Source organism: Sorex araneus, chromosome 4 (assembly GCF_027595985.1).
Source record: "Sorex araneus isolate mSorAra2 chromosome 4, mSorAra2.pri, whole genome shotgun sequence".
Taxonomy (NCBI): Eukaryota; Metazoa; Chordata; class Mammalia; order Eulipotyphla; family Soricidae; genus Sorex; species Sorex araneus.
Window position 1 is genome coordinate 161,406,837 of NC_073305.1, and position 23,514 is coordinate 161,430,350.

Sequence of the window (23,514 nt, forward strand, 5' to 3'; positions counted from 1 at the left end):
ATAATACTGTAAAAGGCAAAAATTTGAAATTGCAAACAATCTATGGATAACAGTCCATTTCAAAAATTACTTTTTATGCAAACAGTTTTCATTGACTCCTATGCAAGAACAAAGAGCAAAGTCAATGAAGACAATTTTGGCTTTCATTTCCATATTCATTTTTAAATTTAAGTTAAACTCTCTCACCTAACCAGACATTCTTTAGGAAACCAGCTTTTAAAGTAAACATATTAATTCAAACAAAATGTCCAATCAACTGGGTACAATTCTAACTACAGACTATAAATAATATTAACAAGGGAAAGAACTAAATATTTTAATATTCCAACATTTAAGTTTAAAACTTTAAATTTACACTAAACTTAGATTCACAATGTCATACGCAATATTATATTACTTTACAGTATAAAGAATATTCACTCATTTGTTGAAGTGAAGGGCAAGTTGAAAGACAAATTAAAACAAATAAGTAAATTGTAAATAATTTAGAAATGAACAGTATGTATACTTGAGGTCAAGTAACCAGAAGAAAGAAATAATTATTAGTCATTACAAATGGTGATATATTAGATTTATGTGCAAAAACAGTATTTGTGAGACTTAAACTAGTTCAGATTCTTTTCTCAACACTAGGTGTTTTTGCATCTCATTTTCTTAGGTCTTCCTGTAACATAAAATTTTTAGTATAATCATGATCAAAGCTGTTAACACAGTAATTCTGAAATACACATTTGAAAACAAGAGAGTGTAGCAGTCTGGTTTGTCACCAAGTACTAATGTCAGGTTGGGGTTAGCTTTAATTTCTGCTACTGAATTGTATTTTCAATATATCCTTCAGGTGTCTATACATCTGGGGAAATCCTAACCAGGTTTTTCAAATCAGTGCTTTTAAAAAAAAACACAAATGCTACCACAGTTAAATATACATATATATATACACACAGTCCCAAGACAAAAAAAAAATCGTTTAATGCCTTCACATTTTTATCTTCAACAGTTAGTATCATTCTGACAGTCAGTTACAATTTCAGTAAGAGGTTATTTACTCTAGAGCTAATAACTAAGCTTTTAAAAATATGCTATCTCAACATAAACGTTACTTAACAAAATAATCTCACAGAATACCTTTTGCAGTACAAGTTTCATTAGGAGGCATTGCTAGAAGTCGGTCACCAGTTTGGATATAACCAGCTTCAATTTTACCAGTTACACAAAATCCAGATCCTTGATCTGCAAAACATGTCAAAAATCTTACAGTAGAACAGTTGCTTACCAATAGTGATTAGCACTGTTAGCTATACTTAGGTCCCTGGTAGTCATATAAAATTAATAGTATAATGAAAGTCAGTGATTATTTCAGAATTTTTAAACAAATGTACTAAAAACAACATACCACATCCTATACTTTCACTTTCTTACAAATAAATAAAGTAGGAATTAATTGCTCTTTTGAATGCTGAGTTTTCTCTAAGAGCTTTGTGCTAAGGCATTGTGCTAAGCTCTGCAGGATAAACTGATGAAAAGACGAACCTGTTATCCATAAAGTGTTTATACCATTTAAGAGAAAGACAAAAACAACTGTATTGTTCTGAGACAAATACACTTACTTGTAATGAACAACAGAAACAGAAAAAGATTCACTGTAGGATAACACTGGTTTCTCCTTTCTCCGCCCCCCCTCGCGGCCGCCGCCCCCCACCCCCACAAGGAGCTTAGGTTTACTGAGTAACACCCATCACAATGCTCCCAAAGCACTCCTTTCTCCTTAATATTCATTTTTAACTTCTTTGTGCTCTGCTTTCCCTATTTGTTAATCACCTATACCCCAAAATCAGACCCTATGAATTGTAAGACCAGATCCTTCTAAGGACTCTGGATTTTGTATCTGCAAGTGAAATACTGATTTTCTCTTTCTTTCTCTTATGTCCTTTGCATAGGTAACTTTAGAGCAATGTCCTCTTTGTATAGACTCAGGAAGACAGTTAATTCTATGCTTTTGTAACTTAGGAGTTAACTAACTGAATAACATTTACTCCTGGGCATCTGTCATATTTACTCGACTTAAGCCTCAATTGTCTTTAGTTCCTAGCACCCCAAAAGCAGAGTCCCAATGAAGGGGTGGATGGACCGAGGGCAAGCTGTAAGCTACCCTGCATAAAAATGTGACAGGTCAAAAGCCATAAAACTTATAAGTTAAGAGCACAGCTCATGGACAAATTCTGTCACGACCCAAAGAGAAGTGACTGGACAAGGACCCTGCTAGGGTTAGGAAGGACTAATCTGGCCTGAGAACTGTAGTCTGGGATCTATGGCGAGATGGCGAGATGTCCCCAGGAGAGCCACCCTAAAAGTTTAATATATCTCTTACTGTGTCCATACAAAGTGACTAGAGAGATTATTAAGAAGAAAATCTAAGATGATTGTTTTTGGACTAAGGAAAGCAGAAGTATGTCCTTAGATGAAATTCTGCCCTTGAGCGGACCTCCTAGCAGTAGATCTTTGTCTCAGAAGAGCTTCCCTGGAAGGAAGGGAAGGCATTACATACACTGACTGTGCTATCTCACCTATGTGTCGATGCTTCCCCCACCCTTGGAGGCTGGGCTCTGACTAAGGCTGTGAGACTGGGCTTGGGGAGAGTAGCTTGGAGAGAGGAGGAGGAGGAGGAGGAGGAGGAGATGGGAATGAGCAGCAGTGTGAGACTAAAATTGGTGCAGAGTGAGACTGGAACCGGTGTGTAGGGAGAATGGAACAAATGGTGGGACTGAGATTGGAATAAATGGCTACTGACCACCAAGCAGCCTGGCGGCCCTACTCCCTCCTTCATGCGCCTGTTGTGGTGGCTGCAGGCCGGGATGGGGAAGCAACTCATGGCCACCACTGAATGAATATGGCAAGAGAGCCCACGCCACATAATACTGAAAACACAGTACACTAAAGCCTACATAATGGAATGCATGATTATGTCTTAGCCAAGCATCTGAATAAGGCCTGGGTCTTCACCGCTAGTTTGTATATGGAAAGAGAGAAGGAAAATATTGTTGACCCTGGAAACGACATGGACAACAAGCACAGAATCAGAGCTGAACACAGGATGCGCCAGACCCATGTGTCACATGTGAAGCGTGTGAAATAATATAGGAGGGATAAGATATGCAGCAATAGAGAAAGCAATAAAGGAGCATCATAAATCATGACTTTAGGTCTAGGGCTTGCATTACATCTTCAGCTGATGTAATGAGAAGCCAAGAAAGAGCTGGGAAGAAAGAAGTGACATGACGATATTTCTATACCGAAGCCAAGGAGGTTGACTGATGTGCAAATACTGACCATAGAAAAGGAATACACTGAAGAACTTGGGAAGAAGGCAGAGCAGGTGATAACGTAGGGGGAAGTGACAAAAACTGAGTAATCTGAAATAAGGGCACATCCACAGTGAGAGGGGGAGTTACAGAGCAAGGCTGATTTTGGACTGTATCACTGTCGTGCCGTCGTTCATCGATTTGCTCAAGCAGGCACCAGTAACGTCTCCATTGTGAGACTTGTTGTTACTGTTTTTGGCATATCGAATACGCCACGGGTAGCTTGCCAGGCTCTTCCCTGCAGGCAGGATACTCTCGGTAGCTTGCCGGGCTCTCCGAGAGGGATGGAGGAATCGAACCTGGGTTGGCCGCTTGCAAGCCAAATGCCCTACCCACTATGGTATTGCTCTAGTCCGACTTTGGACTGGGTGAACTTAAGGTATATGAAAGATAAACAAGAGAAGAGGCAGCATTCCAGGGCCACTGATCACATCAGCCCGGGGGTGATGTCCTGTGGTGATATCCACTAGAGAGGAAGTGCTTACCTTTGAAAACATCAGATACACATAATCTAAAAGGCTTATCAATAGACCTTTGGGGAGGCTTGAAGGAATCTGGGGAAAAAAAGTAAAGTTTCATTTTTAGGTATTTTTTTAACTCAGATCTAGTGGAGCCCACTATATTCCCATGACTCCTAAACAAATAATCTTTTAAATAAATACTAATAGCATACATGACCATTTTTCATACAATACTTTGTAGTTTTTGTAACATTTTTTCACACATTATCTGAATTGTGTTGGGAGGTAGGGTAGATACTAGTCTTATCAATTATAAGGAAAACCGAGTTTTAGTTTAGCGTATTATCTCAGAACTTGTAATTTAGCTTCTTTGGTTACAAATCTGATATTATTCATGCATTATTATCTCCATGAAGAATGTTAAATAATAATGAATACTGAGTTTATAAAACATTCAAAATAGTATGGCAGTATACTTACCAATTTGTTCTAATAAACATAGTCCTTTATACCATTTTGTGAGCTCACTTGATTGAGATCTTGTAACTAGATTTTCACCACTGAGACCACTTGTAGGAATAAAAGCTACATCACTTTCCTATTAAAAAAGGTTGAACATATGAACTTAATATAAAATTATTTGTAAAATGTTATAAGGTTCACCAATACCATAACTGCAGCAAATTACAAAAGCAACATTGATATACTTTTAAAGAAACAGAAATCAAGTAACTACAGCCTTGAAGCCACCCAACCCAAAAATGCTTAATTTTTTAATTTTTAGGTGAAACCTCCAAAATTGTTCCAATATAATGGAGCATTTTTACTGGTAATGTAGGTGTGCTTTACATATATGCTGGAAATATTCCTCTTCATTTTAACATTCCTCTCTGACTTCCCTAGTCCTATGTACCTAATTTAATATAGGGGAAGAATGTCTTGTATATTCAATCCAAGCCAGTTTATAGCATATACAACATATGTGAAATAATCCAAAGAACTTAACATAAATAATACATACTTACTATTATATATATTGGTGATATGAGGTGGAAATGGAAATAATTCAATATTTAAAATGTGCCAAACATTAGCTTTTTCTTCCACACCAATATAAGGTGAAATTATAGCAAACAAATTAAAAATTATCTTACCTGGGCCGGTGAGATAGTACAGAGGTTTAGGCACTTGCCTTGCATGTAGCCGACCCAGGTTTGGTCCTTGGCACCATTTACAGTTCCCTGAGCCCTGCCAGGAGTGAGCCCTGAGCACAGAGCCAGGAGTAAGCCTGAGCACTGCTAGGTCTGGCTCCAAAACAAACAAACAAAAAAAGCTCTTACCTTAAACCCTGCTTGCTTAAGAAAGTGCCCAAGTTTTCCAGTAATCTCTTGAAATCTTTCTTGCTGCCAATTAACCTGAAAAATATTCAGCTTATTTTTAAAACTATGCTTCAGACCAAGATATATTAAACAAAATTTCAATTCTGCAATAGAATACAATCAAGACCACAAAATATACATATTAAATATCTAACAATTTATTAAGTTTAAAAGCCAGAACAGTAAATCTTACTACTAATATAATCTAACGGTAATGTTTTTACCAACAGAAAGCCTAGAGACAAACTCCATACACATAGAATATTTGGGCTGTGCTAAAAGTTATCTCAAATTTTGGGAGGAAAAAGTGATTAAATTCCTTACACTAACATCTGGAATAAAATTAAATTAGGGGCTGGAGATAGTGCAGCAGGTAAGGCGCTTGCCTTATATGTGCACAACAGGTTTGATCCCCGGCATCCCATATGGTCCCTTGAGCACTGCCAGGAGTAATTCCTGAGTCAGAGCCAAGAGTAAACCCAGAGCATCTCCAGATATGGCGCAAAAACCATAAAAATAAATAAAATTAAATAAATGTCTTTCAGATCAAACAGACTAAAACTATATTATATCTTATGAACTTTTGATAACACAGTACATGCTGCAGGGCTTAAAGAGTGTCTGTAGCTAACTTGAAATTCCAGCCCAAATAGGATGGATTAATGGATACAGGACTGGAAAATTTTAAAAATGTGGCCACAGAATTAGCAGAGCCTTATATAGGAACATAATATAGCTACAAAATTCTTTCTGCTATTAATATTTTAAATTTTTCACACTAAACTTCTGGAGAAAAAGAAAAGATATGTGTATTAAAATCATAGATAAACTACAAGAAAAAAATGTATCTGAACGCAGAAAAGAAAATTTAAAGAAAAAGTAAATAAAGAATTAACTCTAAAGGAAGTATTTAGGGCTCAGGAGACGGTTCAAGGTTTAGGGTACACAACCCAGCTCCGATCTCTGTCATCACCAGGGTGGGCCTGGAGACCCCAGAACACTGCCAGGCGTGGTCCTACTGGGCATGGAAGGGTCTGCATTCAGAACTGAACCAAGAGCCTGACTGGCCAAATACCCTGGGAGTAGCTACTGTGACCCACCCCCCCGAACATTGCTTGGGAGGTCCAAACAAAACCAAAACTGAAAACAAAACCAAAACTGAAAACAAAACTGTCACTGTCACTGTCACTGTCATCCCGTTGCTCATCGATTTGTTTGAGCGGGCACTAGTATAAGTTCCATTGTGAGACTTATTGTTACTGTTTTTGGCATACAGAATACACCATAGGGAGCTTGCCAGGCTCTGCCATGCGGGCACGATACTCTCGGTAGCTTGCCGGGCTCTCCGAGAGGGGCAAAGGAATTGTACACGGGTTGGCTGCATGAAAGGTGAACGCCCTATAACTGTGCTATCACTCCAGCCCCCACAAACAGAAGAAGAAATATTTATAAATGAAAATATATGTAGAGAATGTTTCATAAATAAAGGCAAAGTGAAGGGGAAAAAATGGGAGTCTCTAAAGACGAGATAAAGGATTAAAATGTTTAAAAAAATCAAGCCTAGACGTAAATTATATTTTTTTAATTTAACAATTAAAAATTAGAAAATTGTAGTTATAAGATTTAAATTAGTGGCTGTGATTTTAGGGGAGAGACTCTCCAAACAATAATAGTGAGTTTTGTTGAAATATTGAATGCAATCAAAGTGAAATTTATTAGTTACACAGGTGGGGGGGCTAAGGGTGGGAGGGCGTGGGGGGGCTAGGGGGGGCTAGGGATGTGGGGGTGCGGGGTGGAGCTATACTGTGATTCTTGGTGGTGGAATGTGTGCACTGGTGAAGGGATGGGTGTTCAAGCATTGTATAACTGAGACTTAAACCTGAAAACTTTGCAACTTTCCACATGGTGACTCAATAAAAAAAAATAATAATAAAATAAAAAAAATAAAAAAAATTTACAAAAAAGAACACTAAAAAATAAAATAAAAAAATAAAACAGAAAAAAATAAATAAATAAATTAGTGGCTGTTAGGCAAAATAAATAGTATTGATATTCACACAAAATGTGTTTATATCAAACTGAAAAACAATTCTTTTAAAAAAAATGGTTTGGGGCTGGAGTGATAGCACAGTGGGTAGGGCGTTTGCCTTGCACGCAGCCAACCCGGGTTCGATTCCCAGCATCCCATATGGCCCCCTGAGCACCACCAGGGGTAATTCCTGAGTGCAGAGCGAGGAGTAACCCCTGTGCATCGCCAGGTGTGACCCAAAAAGAAAAAAAAAATGGTTTAACAGTCGAATACACATTATGAGCCTAAAGTTAATAATTGAGCCACTTCTCAAAGTGTTTTGCTTTTAAGGCCACAGCCAGCAGAGGTGACCATTCTTGACTAGACGCTCCCAGAGGGTGTTCAGGGACAGGCTGCCTCGGACTCTCACCTGGGGCTCCTGATGCAAAACATGTGTGCCAACCCTTTGAACCACCTCCCTGGCCTCAAAGTCACTTGGATCATGTATAGCAAGTCTTAAAAAAATATGAATGTTCTCAGTTCAAAAATTTCCATGGGCTCTACAATTTCTAAATGCACACACTCACACAAATATGCAAACAACCACTGCATTCTAAAAGAGAAAAAAAGGCTTGATAAATTTTTTTCAATTGCACTGTAACACTGTCGGCCCGTTGTTCATCGATTTGCTCGAGCGGGCACCAGTAACATCTCCACTGTGAGACTTGTTACTGTTTTTGGCATATCGAATAACCCACGGGTAGTTTGCTAGGCTCTGCCTCGCAGGCGGGATACTCTCGGTAGCTTGCTCTCCGAGAGGGATGGAGAAATTGAACCTGGTTGGTCGAGTGCAAAGTAAACACCTACCAGCTGTGCTATTGCTCAAAAAAAAAAAATTTTTTTTTTTCATTTTTTGTCTCCCCACCAGTGTTAGGGTAACCAAGGCTACACTCAGGGCACCTGGAAGGCCATGCAGAATTGGGGATAAAGCCCAAGTACTGCATATTGCATTTCACTGAATATACACAATGAAATGTTAAAAGTTAGTTGGTAAAGGAGGCTGGAAATATAGGTTGTTTCACCGTGGAGTTTTTTTTTTTTTGCATGTTTGGGGGCCACACCTGGAAGTACTCGAAGGGGTATTCTTGGCTGTGTGTAAGCCCTGGTGGCGCTCTGGGAGGCAAGAGGGGCCAGAGGTTAAACCAGAGTCAGCAGCATGCAGGGTGCTAACACCTTTACCTTCTACACTAGCCCTCCAGGGCCCCTGGATTCTTAAAAAACAAAACAAAACAAAAACCCAAATTTTATTTTATTTTATAACTAAAAGTAATTTTAGTATTTCAAAATTAATTTTAAAAATAAGAAATTTTGTTGCTTGGAGTATTAACATCAATACTGATATAGAGAAGAGAGCCTAAAGGGTTAGGGTGTATTTTTGGCCTGAGGGAGGCCTGGTGTGAGAAACAATACAACAATGCTAGGAACAACCCTTGAGCACTGATCCAGGAGCAATGAAAAATCACAATGTTAGGTGTGGGCCCAAAACCAAAAAGAAGTTAATAAAAGAAAATAATATATAGGGTAAAGAAATTAGAAAAGCTAAAATAATTATTTAAAATTAATATTAGGGGCTGGAGCAATAGCACAGAGGGTAGGGCATTTGCCTTGCTGGTTTGATTCCCAGCATCCCATATGGTCCTCTGAGTACCATCGGGGTAATTCCTGAGTGCAGAGCCAGGAGTATCCCCTGTGCATCACCGGGTGTGACCCCAAAAATCAAATCAATCAATCAATAAATAAATAAATAAAGTTAATATTGGGATCAAGAACTTATTCTTTGGCAACTGGACTAGTAAAATATACACTAGTCATATCTGAGATCATCTTACATAACAAATAATAACATCTCACAGAAATTCTTAGAAAGCTTTTAATACCTGATCCATTTTATTCACTGCAACTGCAAGTTGTGTGACTCCAAGGGAACGAACCAAGAGACCATGTTCTCGTGTTTGTCCTCCAGTTTCAAATCCTGCTTCAAATTCTCCCCTACTAGCATCCACAACCAAAACAGCTACATCTGCCTAAGAAAGAAAAAACAAACAAAACTAGAAGTAATGTCATAGCACTTGAACTCAATGAATAGAATATTCAATTAACTGTGCTAGATCTTAAAGGCACACTCTAATGTAACATCAAATATACTACAGCAATTCAAACAAAAGAATTACAGATGGATTATATTTTTTAAATTTAAAAGTACAAGATGGGGTCAAATAAGAACATAATGAGTATATAAAAATACAAACAGGGCACTGCAAAAGTAGAGAGAGAGTATGGGGAATATTGTCTGCCATGGAGGCAGGGGGAGGGTGGGAAAGGGGGGGGCATACCCGGTATATTGGTGGTGGGGAATGTGCACTGGTGGAGGGATGGGTGTTTGATCATTGTGAGATTGTAACCCGAACATGAAAGCTTGTAACTATCTCATGGTGATTCAATAAAATTTAAAAAATTTAAAAAAAAACAAAAAAACAGGAGGCTGGAGCAATAGCACAGTCAGTAGGACATTTGCCTTGCACGTGGCCAACCCAGGTTCAACTCCCAGCATCCCATATGGTCCCCCAAGTACCACCAGAAGTAATTCCTGAGTGCATGAGCCAGGAGTAACCCCGGTGTGACCCAAAAAGCAAAATAATAATAGTAATAATAATAATAATAAAATAGAAACAATGTAGAAAAATACATAAACAATATTAAAATGACAAAATGAAACCCCCATGTTTGGTTATGTAAAAATTTAAATACCTAGACAATGAAAGACAACATGAAATTAAGAAATAAATAAATGGGAATAGCTTTAACTACATGGTAGAAGTTATGGTTTTTCTGCTGAGGCTCAGAAACAACCATATTATAGAGGAAACTAGCTAAAGATTCCAAACAATGTGCTAGGCAAAACAAATAGTTGATGAACACAAAAACTTGAATTCAATAGAAACCCAAAAAGAAAAATGATAAATATATAAATATATCCCCTGCCTCCTTCAGGGGAATTCTACAAAGCACAGCAGCAGAGATTTAAAGACAAAAGTAATTTCCTTTAGTCTGAGCCTGATGTGCATCTGTAGTCACTCTTGAGAAATGAACCAGGGAGCTACACAGCTCCTTCCCAGAGCATTGTTTATGAGGATAAAAAATTGTGAGTGAATTCCCTCGAAACTACCAAGCAAAAAAACCTGAATAAAAAGTTCCCTGTTTTTGAAGATCATGAGAGAGAAAGAGAGAGAGAGAGAGAGAGAGAGAGAGAGAGAGAGAGAGAGAGAGAGAGAGAGAATAGCTAAGTCCTCACTCATTTCCTCTTCTGCCTACCAGATACCAACTTTACAGGTCTCCTCTATATTTATATTAGTTGCAGTCTTTGAAAATTTGTGATAAAGACTGTGCAGCAATACATTTACCTCCATTTTCCTTTTTATGAATCACTTCTGTAAGGACATTGTCAGAACAAAATGTTTTAAAGTATTAAGTTCATGTTTACCTCATATAGCTTTTGCTATGCATCTGTTCTCTTAGAAATCAAGTTTTGTATACATGCAACATAATAACTAGTATAACTAAACTATATATATTAACTTACAACTAAAGTCAAAAATTTATGAGATACTTTGAACGCTTAGAAGTATCATCCCTATGTCTTGTCTGATAGACAATTTATATTTTTTTTCTATCTTTCTTTCCTTCTTTTCATACTATAACTTGTACTCTGAGTACATCATTCACTCATTACTCTGTGGAAATCTAGTTTGTTTAGTGGGAGCTAATTATTCTAATAAAAAATTCTTCCATGGCAAGTGTCATGTTAGTGAAGTGAGTCAGAAGGAGAAGGACAGACAGAATGCTCACATAGGTACTCATTTGTGGAATATAAAAAAAGCAGAATAAGAGACTAACACCCAGGGACAGTAGAAACAAGGGCAAGGAGGATTAGTCAATGTTGGAAGCCTGCCCCAAGTGCCTGGAGGAAAAGGTAACTGGGTTAGAGAAGGGACCATTATGACAAAGATAGGTGGAAATGATCACTCTGGGTAAGAACTATGTGCTGAAAATAGGTAAAGGGACAAACAAAATAACAGTATCTGTATTACAAACCATAATGCCTAAAAGGGGTGGAGGGGGGAAAAAGAAGGGAAGTGCCTGCCATAGCGTCACAGAGGTAGGCTGAGGAATGGCGGGTAGCAGGAGGGAAACTGGGGTCATCGGTGGTGGGAAATGGACACTGGTAAAGGGAGAGGTGTTGGATAGATCATTCTATAACTGAAACCTGATCATGAACAGCTTTGTAACTGTGTATCTCACGGTGACTCAATACAAAAAAAATAATAAAATAGGGGCTAGAGCGATAGCACTGTGGGTAGGGCGTTGCACGTGGCCGACCCGGGTTCGATTCCCAGCATCCCCTATGGTCCCCTGAGCACCACCAGGAGTTAATTCCTGAGTATATGAGCCAGGAATAACCCCTGTGCATCGCCGGGTGTGACCCAAAAAGCCAAATAAATAAAATAAAATAAAATAAAATTTAAAAAGAGTTCTCAGTTAAAGAGTGCAAACTCGAACAATCAGTTTGGAAATTGGCTCTTTCAACTCACCTCTGTAATCACTCAAAGGCCTCAGGCCTCAAGCAATCTCTTATATCAATGTACTTATTTCACAGAAATACTGGGAGGAACATACGTTTATACCAAGCTCTCATTCTGACCTTGCAAATTGTAGTTTCAATCACTGCAAACCTTTCTCATCTGCAGTTGCTAAAAATATTATATTTAGTTTCTTTAGTTAAACCTGAAATTCAGTGAACTGTTAGTAAGACACTAAATTCTTGTTCTTTCTAATATTGTTTTCTCTTGGTACATCCAAAACTTTATGGGGTTTTTTTTTCCCCACAAATACTCTTTCTATGCAACTGATTGTTGTTAGAAACTCAAATGCAATCCTTCTGGGAAGCCTCTAATCAAACAAAACAAGCTCTCCTCATTGTGGAAGCCGTGCAGATTCTTCTTGTGATATATGTGTGCGTATGTCTCTCCTGTACATGTCCAACCTTTCCACTCGGTGACGACCAGGAAGAGAGGCAGCATGCCCTGTATGCTTATTTGTACCTTCAAAATCTACCACAGTCTGCTGCACACTGGGAAAATTAGTGTCTCTGCATATTTCTTAGCTGGCATTTAACAGAATTCAATGGGATAATCTCTAAAAGATTCTTTCCTATCTAATTCCATAAGGAGTTTGGACTAAATGATTTTCATGATTACTCTAGAATCTAAGGCTCTAGGAATAAAAACACTTAATTGTAACTGTTTGTTCTACTTTTGGCTTCTCCCACTGAACAATTAAAGTGTCCCTCATTGGGGCCAAGGAGACAGTAAAGAAGGTAAGGCACTTGTGCATGAGGCTGACCTCGGTTCGCTCCCCAGCATCCCAGACTGCCAGGAGCGACTACACTGAACTACACTGGGTATGGCCCCCAAGTCAATACATCAATAAACAAACTAAGCTTTGTAGTCCATCATATCTCACACCATCTATAGCTGTTGGCACACAGCAGACATTCAGTAAGTAATCCATGAATGAAAAAATACTCACATATACATCACAGAGAAACATACAAGAAACAGAGAAAAATATCTTTTTTGTTTTTTTCTTTTTGGATCATACCCAGTGATGCTCAGGGGTTATTCCTCACTGCACTCAGGAATTACTCCTAGAGGTGCTAGGGTGACCATATGTGATGACGGGGATTGAACCTAGGTCAGCTATATGCAAGGCAAATGCCCTATCTGTTGTACTATTGCCCCGGCCTGGGCAATAAATATTCTCTTTGGTTAAAGTAATGAGAAGCACACTAATTGAAAAGGGGAATAATCTGTAATTTATAGTTTTTATAAGATTATCAGATTAAATTTATAAACTTTTAAAATCATCTTCTAAAGAAATAAATAAAGGAAACTTCCCAGCTGCATTATATCTGAATAAAATGATATAGTTTAAATATTAAATAGCAAAAAGGCATATGCTGAAATATTTACTCCAAGTTACTAATTAGTGAAATAAAATCTCTCATCTAGCCTTTTCCTGTTAATTTTACTATAAAATGTTTATGGCTTTCATACACTTGCTTCTTTTTAACAAATCAGAAATGACTTATAAGTATAAAAAAATTTTCCTCCTTCTTTAATTTGAAAGTCTAAAATTTAAATCTATCTTAAAAGCTAAAATCCTGGAATTACATCATGAGTATCAGGAAACCTGCACAGTCAATGCTCTATAGTTGAGGAAGTTTCTGGTACCTGGGCTGCTCCTGTAATCATATTTGGAATGAAATCCTTATGGCCTGGAGCATCCATTAATGTAATGACTTTGGTTGTAGTCTCAAACTTTGTCATACCAACATCCATTGTTACTCCCCTTAAAAAACAAACAAACATAAAAACGTTAGAATGCAATGTCTAGGGGGAAAAAATTACTAATAGGGTAACAGGTTAAAGTGTTTGTGTGTGGGGGGGCAATTATTTTGCATTATTTGGCTGTCAATTCTGACTAGAATTTCTGAAGATTTATAACAGGATTATAGAAATAGCAAGAGTATAATTAAACATAAAAATTAAGAAGTTTAATCAAAACTTTTTTTTTGAGTGGGGGTCTTTTTTTTTTTGAGGGGTAGTAGGGTAGCAAAGAAACACTGTAAATTGTAAACAAAAAAAGTTCTAAAATTCACTTGTTCAAACGGGGAACAATAAACAGTGCACAAACAAAAAAGATAACATACAGAATGATCACTATTCAGGAAGTAGTTTTCCTCACCTTATGCTTACAATTCAGTAGTTAACTTTGTGTCTCAGAATATCCTTCTGGAGACCAAGGCAGTGCCTCTTAGCCACAGAAATGTAGATTCAAATGAAAAGAAAAACGCATAGAGGGCACACAAGTACTTAATCACTTTAGACCTCAGGTACATAGGAGGAAAAATCAGATAGGCAGTAATCTAAATGATTATTCATCCTGGTTGGCTCCAGACAAACCAGTTATGAATACAGAGCATACCATTATAGTGACAAATTAAGTGTACACACTTAACCATAAGGTAACTGTGGGCCTCTTTACTCAACATGCTCTAGTTTAATCTGAAGCCAAAGGCAATTTATTTACCGAAATGTGCTAAGTCTCTTCAGTAATTCCCAATTAACTGCCTTCACAATAGTGATGAAGTAAAATTTATTCTGAGCTCCTCCCTAGACATCTTTCTTCAGAGTATACACTTTTTGTAAAGAAATGAAATTTGTAAAGAATTTGTAAAGAAATGAAAATATCACTCACTTTACTCATTTCTGTTCAATACGTGAACAAGAGCAGAGACTTCCTCATTACTTAGCACCAGGATATAAGCAACACAATATGTATTTTTAGAAGCTAGTAGGAAGCACAAAGCTAAAACTCCCATTAATACTTGAAGATTCTATTACTTGGAAAATAATGAAGGCTTATTCTGAAAAGTCCATGCTGCTAAGCAACAGAACAGCAGCAGAAGTATGGCAGTAGGTCAGCACATGCATTATTTAGTTTTTAAAAAAAACTAAAATTATGATTACTCTTAGAATGAGATATAATTCTTTGAACAGTTCAATTTACATATTAAAATAAGTGATTCTAATTAATAGTACACTTTCGTCAATCTCTTTACTTACATCCTGATATGAAACTAAAATACCATATGCTTCAATAATCTGGTAAATAAATCAAGAGGTTGAAATTACTTAGTTTTCTAATACTGGTTTTGCTTCTTTATTATTTTTGGGGTTCGGGGTCATGCCTGGCTATACTCAGGGCTTCCTCCTGACTCGAGGCTCAGGGATCACTCCTGGAAGTCTTGATGGATAATACATGGTGCTGGGAATTGAGCCCGGGTCAATTATGTGCAAGGTAAGCACCTTACTTCTTGTACCATCTCTCTGACTCCAGCTTGTGTTTGCTTAGGGTTTTTTGTTTTGTTTTGTTTTTGCACTCAGTCTACAGGTATCCTGTGAGGTTCAGGGAACTATATGAGATTCTGGGGATCAACCCAGGTCAGCCGAGTGCAAGGCAAGTGCCCCTTATCTACTCTATTATTGCTCTGGCCCCATGCCCCGGTTTTCTAATATTAATTATCATATAAAATTCCACTGCTTTCCAAAATTAGTTTTCAAAGAATGTGCTACTGCCCAACCAACTTTTCTTTTTAGACTGGAAAACAAGCTGTAACCATATTATTTTTTTTAAGTATAAGTAAAGAAAAAAACACATATAATTTCCAACTTCTCAGATGAGCTAAGGTATACTGGGATCTTTTGCTTCATATATTATAATACAGACTATCCTAAGACATCAGGGAAATAAACATTCACATGATTCTTAAAAGTGTTAAAAATCCAAATATATCCTCTTGTCATATTCCATAACGAAGCTATTGAGGAATTCAAAGTCAGTTCTCTGTTCATTTAGAAAGACTTTCAGAGGATTTCCGTCCCTAATCATTGTTTTTACAGTTGACATTATCTGCCATTTTACTTAAATTCACTAAGCATTAAGTCATCCTCTTTCTTTCCTCACAAATGTACCACTAGACTTCTAATCAAAAACTGTTTTAACCACTCTAAAAATACTTCAGAAGAATTAAGATTCTTTGGCTAGAAGCACAGACATAAGTCCCATTCTCTTAATAGAATCTCTCCTAAATCAGCCCTGAACACAGCGAACAGATTATGGAGTAGCTGAATCACTAATGTAAGGCAGGAGATAATTATTTCTTCTTTTTGGGGCGGTCGGGTGGGTGGGAAGGTGGATGTTGGACTGCATCTAGTAGCATTACGCAGGGGCTACTTCCAGCTCTGGGTTCAGAGATCACTCCTGGCAATGCCCAGTGTACCATAAGCAATGCCGGAGATGGAATCCAGGTTGGCCGCATACAAGGTTAAGCGCGCTAACCTCTGTACTATCTCTCCAGTCCATAATTAATTCTTTACACTGATTAAGTCTCATAAAAATATAGTATAGGAAATACAAAAATGAATTAAGTCTGTGGTGGGGAAGATGGTTCATGCAAGAGCCCCAAGTTTGATACCAGGTACTGTACAGTCCCAGAGAGTAGAGACTTGACTATATAAAGCATACTACCTTTCATTTATAATCACTGTAGCACTGTAGCACTGTCATCCCATTGCTCGTCGATTTGTTCGAGCGGCACCAGTAACGTCTCCATTGTGAGACTTGTAGTTACTGTTTTAGGCATATGGAATACGCCACGGGTAGCTTGCCAGGCTCTGGCGTGCGGGTGGGATACTCTCGGTAGCTTGCCGGGCCCTCCGAGAGGGACAGCTGTGTGCAAGGCAAGAGCCCTACCACTGTGCTATCACTCCAAAAATAGCAACAAAAAAAGAAAGATTCATGTCATGGTTGCCAGAGACATTGCTAGAGAGCTCCTGAGCTAGAGTTGGGATAGACTCCCTTCCTTTCGTCCTGTATTCATTCAACGTGCTTTTGTTGAGTGCCTATTATGTGTGTGGTCCGCCTCTACGATCTTTATACCTTTCATTTATAACATGATATAAAATCTTATTCATGATTTCAATGCAAACAACACAACTCACAAATACTAAAAAAGTGGCAAATGAAACATCTCCTATGGAATGACAAAGCTTAGGGTTTTCACTGTTTCTCTTTTTTTGTTTCCTGTGTGTGTGTGTGTGTGTGTGTGTGTGTGTGTGTGTGTGTGTGTGTGTGTGTGTGTGTGTGTGTGTGTCCTGACTTTTGGGATAAACATTCTTTTAAACTATCCTAGTAGAATTCAGAAGAGTAAATGACTTCATCACTTGAAAACAATAGTAAAACTATATCTCTGATAATTGAAACTTGAGCCTAAAAACAATTGCTAAAGTAGTCTCTGATACATTCCATACATACTTAACACACACTTATTTAGAATACTACATATTATTTCAAAGTGAAAATTTTGAAATATATGACTACCTTTCCCTTTCTTCGCCAGTCTCATCCAAGACCCATGCATATGCAAACGATGCCTTGCCAGCCTTTTTAGACTCTTGTTCATACTTATGCATAGTTCTTTTGTTTACATTACCCAGAAGAAAAAGCAAATGGCCCATCAGAGTACTTTTCCCAGCATCAACATGACCTAAGGGAAATTGATTCAGGATTAATACGAGGAACATTTTCAACACATTGTTCACATTGAAGCATCCATCGTAGAAATATGCAATTCAGTAGTTCATCAGTTTTTGGAGTAACAAATACAATTTCTTCCATTCAATGATAATTTAAAATATAGAAATAGGGAAAACTAAAATGTGTCTCTTTAGAGAAAGGAAAATTTCCTTGATTCTTTAAAACTTAAATTATTAATAACATGCCATTTTCAAAAAAGGTTATAAAATTGAAAAATGCCACAACCAAGTAAAATGATCTCTGTGGTAACTTGGCATTCTTTCCCCCAGGGTGACTAGAAAGCATTATGATGAAATGCTTCCATGGTTTATGGCTGTTACATCTGTACAGAATCCTGGAGTGGAACAAGGGTTTCCATTTGCCACTTAGAAAATGGTCGGGACTAATGCAGAGTTGACCGACAACCCAGCGGAGTGTGGGGCATTACCAATGACCACCAAGTTGAGGAGTTGCTTCCCTCCTTGCCGCTTCTCCAGTTCTGCTTTGATATCTATTTGCTGCTTCAGCTTGCTAGACTTTTTTAGTGATGCCGGTGTTGCACTCTGCTCGTCTGCTGCCTGCACAGTGTGGGATGGAGGAGCTGATTTGGTCTCGAGAACATCAGAAGCAACGCTGCCGTCTTCACCATGATGTCCTTTTTGAGGTGTGTGGAAATGACCATTTTCTTCAGCAGTCACTCTAGTGAAAGCAGAGACAGGAAATGAGTGTTTAAACCAACTCTAATGCACCCTTGTTATGTAAAAGAGATGATCTCTTCATATTCCTTATGCTTGCACACCGAAAAAGGATCTCTGCTAAGTGGCTCGAACCTGTTAAGGTGGAAACAATAAGTGGCTAGACCAAACCACACAAATACAGACCTGGAAGATCCCTGCAGAAAATTAGCTTACCTAAAATTAAGGTAAGATAAATATATTCTGCAAATAACTGAAATTTAGTATATAAGCCCAGAGCCTTAGCCATAAAATTCTATCAAAACAGTTGATATAAAGGAGATACTTTGTAAAAATTAGTACCAAATGTGTTCCTGGAGATAACCTTAAAAAAAAATGTCCTATGCTTTTTGAGTTCTATAATTTACTCTTCAAGCAGAACAGAATACTAGGATCTTTTCTGTTCAAACATTACACTTAAAGGAGATATCTCTAAATATCAATATTTTCTTAATATTATGGCAAAGAAGCTTTTATCATTAATTCAATATTTAATATAATTACAAATATTCAAAACAGAATTTACTTAAGACTGAAACATATATTAGGTATGATTCTGAGAAGATTCAGAAATAAGAATTCTTTACTGTTCCCCAAGGCTTGAAACCCAGTGAGGATATACAAAGTGAGTCTAACTTACTCCCCTTGACAATGAAGGTGCATCAAAATAGTAAATACCGATCTTGGATCTTTAGATTTACTCTGACTACTCTCTGCAGAAACCACTCCAATGCTAACCCATGCATAAATCTAGAGCACGTGATCTGATCAAGCTATGACATGTCTAATAGTTCCTTTAACAACTAGATAAAAAAATTATGAAGATAGGGCTGGAGCGATAGCACAGCGGATAGGGAGTTTGCCTTGCAAACTTAAATTGAAGCCGACACGGGTTCAATTCCCAGCATCCCATATGGTCCCCTGAGCACCACCAGGGGTAATTCCTGAGTGCAGAGCCAGGAGTGACCCCTGTGCATCACCGGGTGTGACCCAAAAAAGAAAAAAACTATTAAGAGAGGAAGAAACACAAATTATTAAGAATCATGCCAACTCACTGTGGGGCTAGAAGAAAACTGCATACAGGAAGCGACTGACAGCAATAATTTAAAATTGCAACATAATGGAAATGTACATGTATAGTACATCTATTTTTACCTATTATTATAGTAAGATATATTAATACTCCAATTGCTATAATAGTTTTATATGTATATATACTATTATTATAACTATTGTAACAGGTTTGTTTTTCTCTATTTTTTGCTTTGCTTTGTTTTATTTGGGGGACATATCCAGCTGTACTCAGGGTTTACTCCTGGCTCTGAACCTAGGGATCACTCCTTAAAGTACTTAGGGAACCGTATGCAGCGCTGGAAATTGAATCAGGGATGCCCCACTCAAGTCAAACATCTTAACCTCTGTGCTATCTCTCCGACCTCTCTTAGGGCATTTTCAAAAGTGCAAAATTGGCCCTTCATCCCATGTCCAAGGCAAGAGTCTTATATTTATAATTTCATTAAAAACCTTGTATCCATTCCCATTTTGTTTCACTTTTGCAAATCTCCACCAATTTTGGTGCTCAGTTTTAAATATTGCCTAGATTGATTAGTTCCATCTTGGATGGGAGAATTTTTTGACAAGATGGAACATGTTCCAGTTCTTTACAGGGTTCCAGGCTACATTGACTGAAAACAAATGAAACTATAAATTGTACCTATCTGAATAACAACAGCTAGTTATAAAATCCCAAACATTATAACTCTGCATATGGGAGAGTCATAAATACAAATGTACAAGATCCATTCAAACTACTCAACCAGAATGCCAAGACTGTAAACTTGAAAGAAGGCACAATCCCTGGCTTCAAACCTTTCTGTTTTTTTGTTACAGAACCTTTTCTTCAAGGGAATTTTATAGTAATTCTAAAATGGTAAATAAAGGGAAAAAGCTACAGCTCAGAGAGGGTAGACACAGAAGCTCAATTCACCTACCACTGCCGGCACAGACCTCCAGGGGCTATTTGGAACAGGCTGGTGTCACAGATCTCGAACCTAACTTCAGTTCATCACAGTTCAGTAGCCTAAAAGCTTTTCTCTTATTCTCACTAGAATGTTACTTTCAAGTAAATCTCAGGTAAACTAATTAATTCACCAAATAGTATAGCATTAAAGAAAAGGGACTGAATTAGAAAAGTAGTTAAGTCAGTACTTAATTTTAAAATGTCTGTATCTGGGTCTGGAGGGACAGTACAGCAGGGAAAGCGTTTGCTCTGCACAGGCTGACCTAGATCCTCAGCATCCCATATAGTTCCCTGAGCACCGCCAGGAAAAATTCCTGAGTACAGAGCCAGGGTAACCCCTGAGCATTGCAGGATATGGGCAAAAAAGCGTAATAAATTCTCAAAATTACCACTCAAGGTTCAATGGTATAATGACTGACAGAAAACAAAAAGTGAGTTGGTTAAATGTTTTTTCAGGTGTGTTCTGATATAATTTTGTAACTTTTTCTATTACTGTAAAAGGACTATTTCCCCAAAGTAGAATATTTCCACATGAAGCTAGAGGCTTAATCTTTATTCTTGAGCTATTAATAATACCGGAAAGCTAACGGTTTGGATTTAAGAGGTTGAACAGTTATTTGTTGCCTGCAATGTTCTGATTACTTTAAGTGCACTTTCTAGACAGGTATTTGCTACTGATATTTGTAAAGAAAACTTTATTGTATCAGCAAAGTGCAATATTTTTAGTGAGACGCAACTGGGAATTACACTATGAAGAAATAGATAGCATATAAATCAAGGTGTTTTATGTTTCTCTGTGCTAAGAACAAATGAGAAGAATCTCTTAAGTATTTACTTTATTCTTAATTTCCTTCCAAAGTCCTACAAAAGTGGTTTTGCAAATGGAGTCTGCTCCTTGAACAAATTTTGCATTTCTCAGTCTCTCAAATGAACCCAGACTTCTACATAAAAACCACGTGCACTAAGTCCTTTGAGTTATCTCCCTGGCCACTATATTCAAGTTTAAAAGAAAAAACTTTATTGTTTATATTTGAGAACAGAGTTTCTTATATGTCTATCTGGTGGGCAAAATATATCAACTTGACATATAATAGATCAGGAAATTATTAAACTTTTAAAAAAATTATAATAAGCTGGAGTGATAGCACAGAGGGTAGGGCATTTGCCTTGCATGCAGCCGACCCAGGTTTGATTCCTCCTTCCCTCCCCTCTCAGAGAGCCCAGCAAGATACCAAGAGTATCCCACCCGCACAGCAGAGCCTGGCAAGCTCCCCAAGGCATATTCGATATGCCAAAAACAATAACAAGTTTCACAATGAAAAGGTTACTGGTGTCCGCTCGAGCAAATAGATGAACAGCAGCACAACAAGTGACAGTGCTTTAAAAAATTATAACAGATTAAAACAATGTTTTCAGAGGGCTTGAGTGATAATACTGTGGGTAGAGCACTTGCCTTACATATGTGGCTGAGCCAGATTGTATCCCCGTAACCCAGATGGTCCCCTGAGGCTGCCAGGTGTGATTCCTGACCTTTGAGACAGAAGTAAGCCTTGAGCACAGCCAGGTGTGGCCCACCCCCACCCCCCAAATAATAATTTGTAAAAAGATTTTTTAAGTAAGTTTTTAAAAATTATTTATTTATTCATTTATCTATTTATTTATTTATTTATTTATTTTATTATTTATTTATTTGCTTTTTGGGACACACCTGGCGATGCACAGGGGTTACTCCTGGCTCATGCACTCAGGAATTACTCCTGGCAGTGCGCAGGGGACCATATGGGATGCTGGGAATCGAACTTAGGTCGGCCTCGTGCAAGGCAATTGCCCTATCTGCTGTTCTATCGCTCCAGCCCCAAGTTGTTTTGTTTTTGTTTTTGTTTTTTGCTTTTTGGGACACACCTGGCGATGCACAGGGGTTACTCCTGGCTCTGCACTCAGGAGTTACTCCTGGCGGTGCTCAGGGGACCATATGGGATGCTGGGATTCGAACCTGGGTCGGCTTCGTGCAAGGCAAACGCCCTACCCGCTGTGCTATCGCTCCAGCCCCCAGTGTTTTTTTTTTAAATGTTTTCAAATATGTTGTTAAGTCTCATGCAACTCACTTCCTTTGTCTAAAAATTTAGGGAAGAATTTTAGAAATCTGATAAATGACTATTAGTATGAGTTACCATTTTTCACACATATTTTAAATTCTAGCTACATGACAGTTTAAACATTTTGTAACTATATATTAATTCATTTATTAAATATGAAAATAATTTTAAACAATAAATTTTCTTAAAGTGAAAAAATTTAATGATTCACCAACTATGTGTAATTCACAAATGCTACTTACTCACACCATCTAGAAGCACATGAATTCCCAAAGGGCTTTAAAAAAGCTTTAAAAAAGTTCAATAAAGCTTCATTGGTGTAATGAGCAAACTGACAATACATTAACAAGAAGAATCAAGCCCAATTTTTCATTCTATCCTGTTATGTAAAACCATACTGAGAACCTGCCAAATGTCAATACTAGCAATAAAATGAAATAGTCTTTTCCTTATAATAAAATGCAGCATTGAATTATTTAAAAAAAAAAGAGGGGAAGAGTTTAAAAATCTTACCCAGGTACTTCAAATCCCATAGTTTGCTTCTTTCCAGACACAGTCATTTTAGCAACTTTTGGCACAATTTCAGATTCACTTCGAGATAACTGGCAGCCTACTGATTTTCCTAGTTAAAAAGCAAAATAAGAAAGTCTAATTAACTAAAGTTGAATTCGCAAAACAGCAACATATTATAAATATTTATTTCACTAAATTCATCTTTATAGACATTTCTTATCTCTTTTAAAAAATCAGCAAAATAATAAAATGCTCAAATCCTTCTGTCACCTAATTCTAGGAAATCCCCTAGAACCAGGACTTTGCAATGCTTAACCTCCAACAAATCTCTTCCTAATTTTGAACTGACTCTTAAGTTTCAGTATTCAGAGGTCACAAGGGTGGTTTCTTCAGCTTTGTTAAGATGATATACCTAGGGCCTATTACCCTCTTCTACCGCACCCTTTCACAATACTAAAAGTGTTTGGTCAGTTAGCAGATGGTTAAACTATTTTTAATTCTATAACTATAAACCCACGAAGAAGCAGAGAGTTGGCTTTATTATATAGAAACATTGCATGTATTTTACTCACATGCAATACTAAGTTTAGGAAGTGATTTTATATACAAAGAATACGGGGAAGGTGTCAATATGGAAACATGGATAAATTGGGGAAAAAAAGAAGACAAAACTGAGCTACAACAAAG

General features: G+C 37.5%; 1 protein-coding gene across 2 annotated transcripts in view; it reads right to left on the bottom strand.

Moving 5' to 3' along the window:
- The window catches only part of HBS1L (HBS1 like translational GTPase), a 99,073-nt gene that overhangs the window by 12,536 nt on the left and 63,023 nt on the right, over window positions 1-23,514 (bottom strand). For both annotated transcript variants that reach the window (XM_055135646.1, XM_055135647.1), the window contains 9 exons: window positions 22,828-22,936; window positions 17,913-18,163; window positions 17,270-17,435; window positions 13,558-13,675; window positions 9,145-9,291; window positions 5,161-5,235; window positions 4,301-4,418; window positions 3,845-3,913; window positions 1,126-1,230 (listed from right to left, as the gene is read on the bottom strand). In XM_055135646.1, coding sequence (XP_054991621.1) covers window positions 1,126-1,230; window positions 3,845-3,913; window positions 4,301-4,418; window positions 5,161-5,235; window positions 9,145-9,291; window positions 13,558-13,675; window positions 17,270-17,435; window positions 17,913-18,163; window positions 22,828-22,936 — 1,158 coding nt within the window. The remainder of the gene's footprint in view (window positions 1-1,125; window positions 1,231-3,844; window positions 3,914-4,300; window positions 4,419-5,160; window positions 5,236-9,144; window positions 9,292-13,557; window positions 13,676-17,269; window positions 17,436-17,912; window positions 18,164-22,827; window positions 22,937-23,514) is intronic.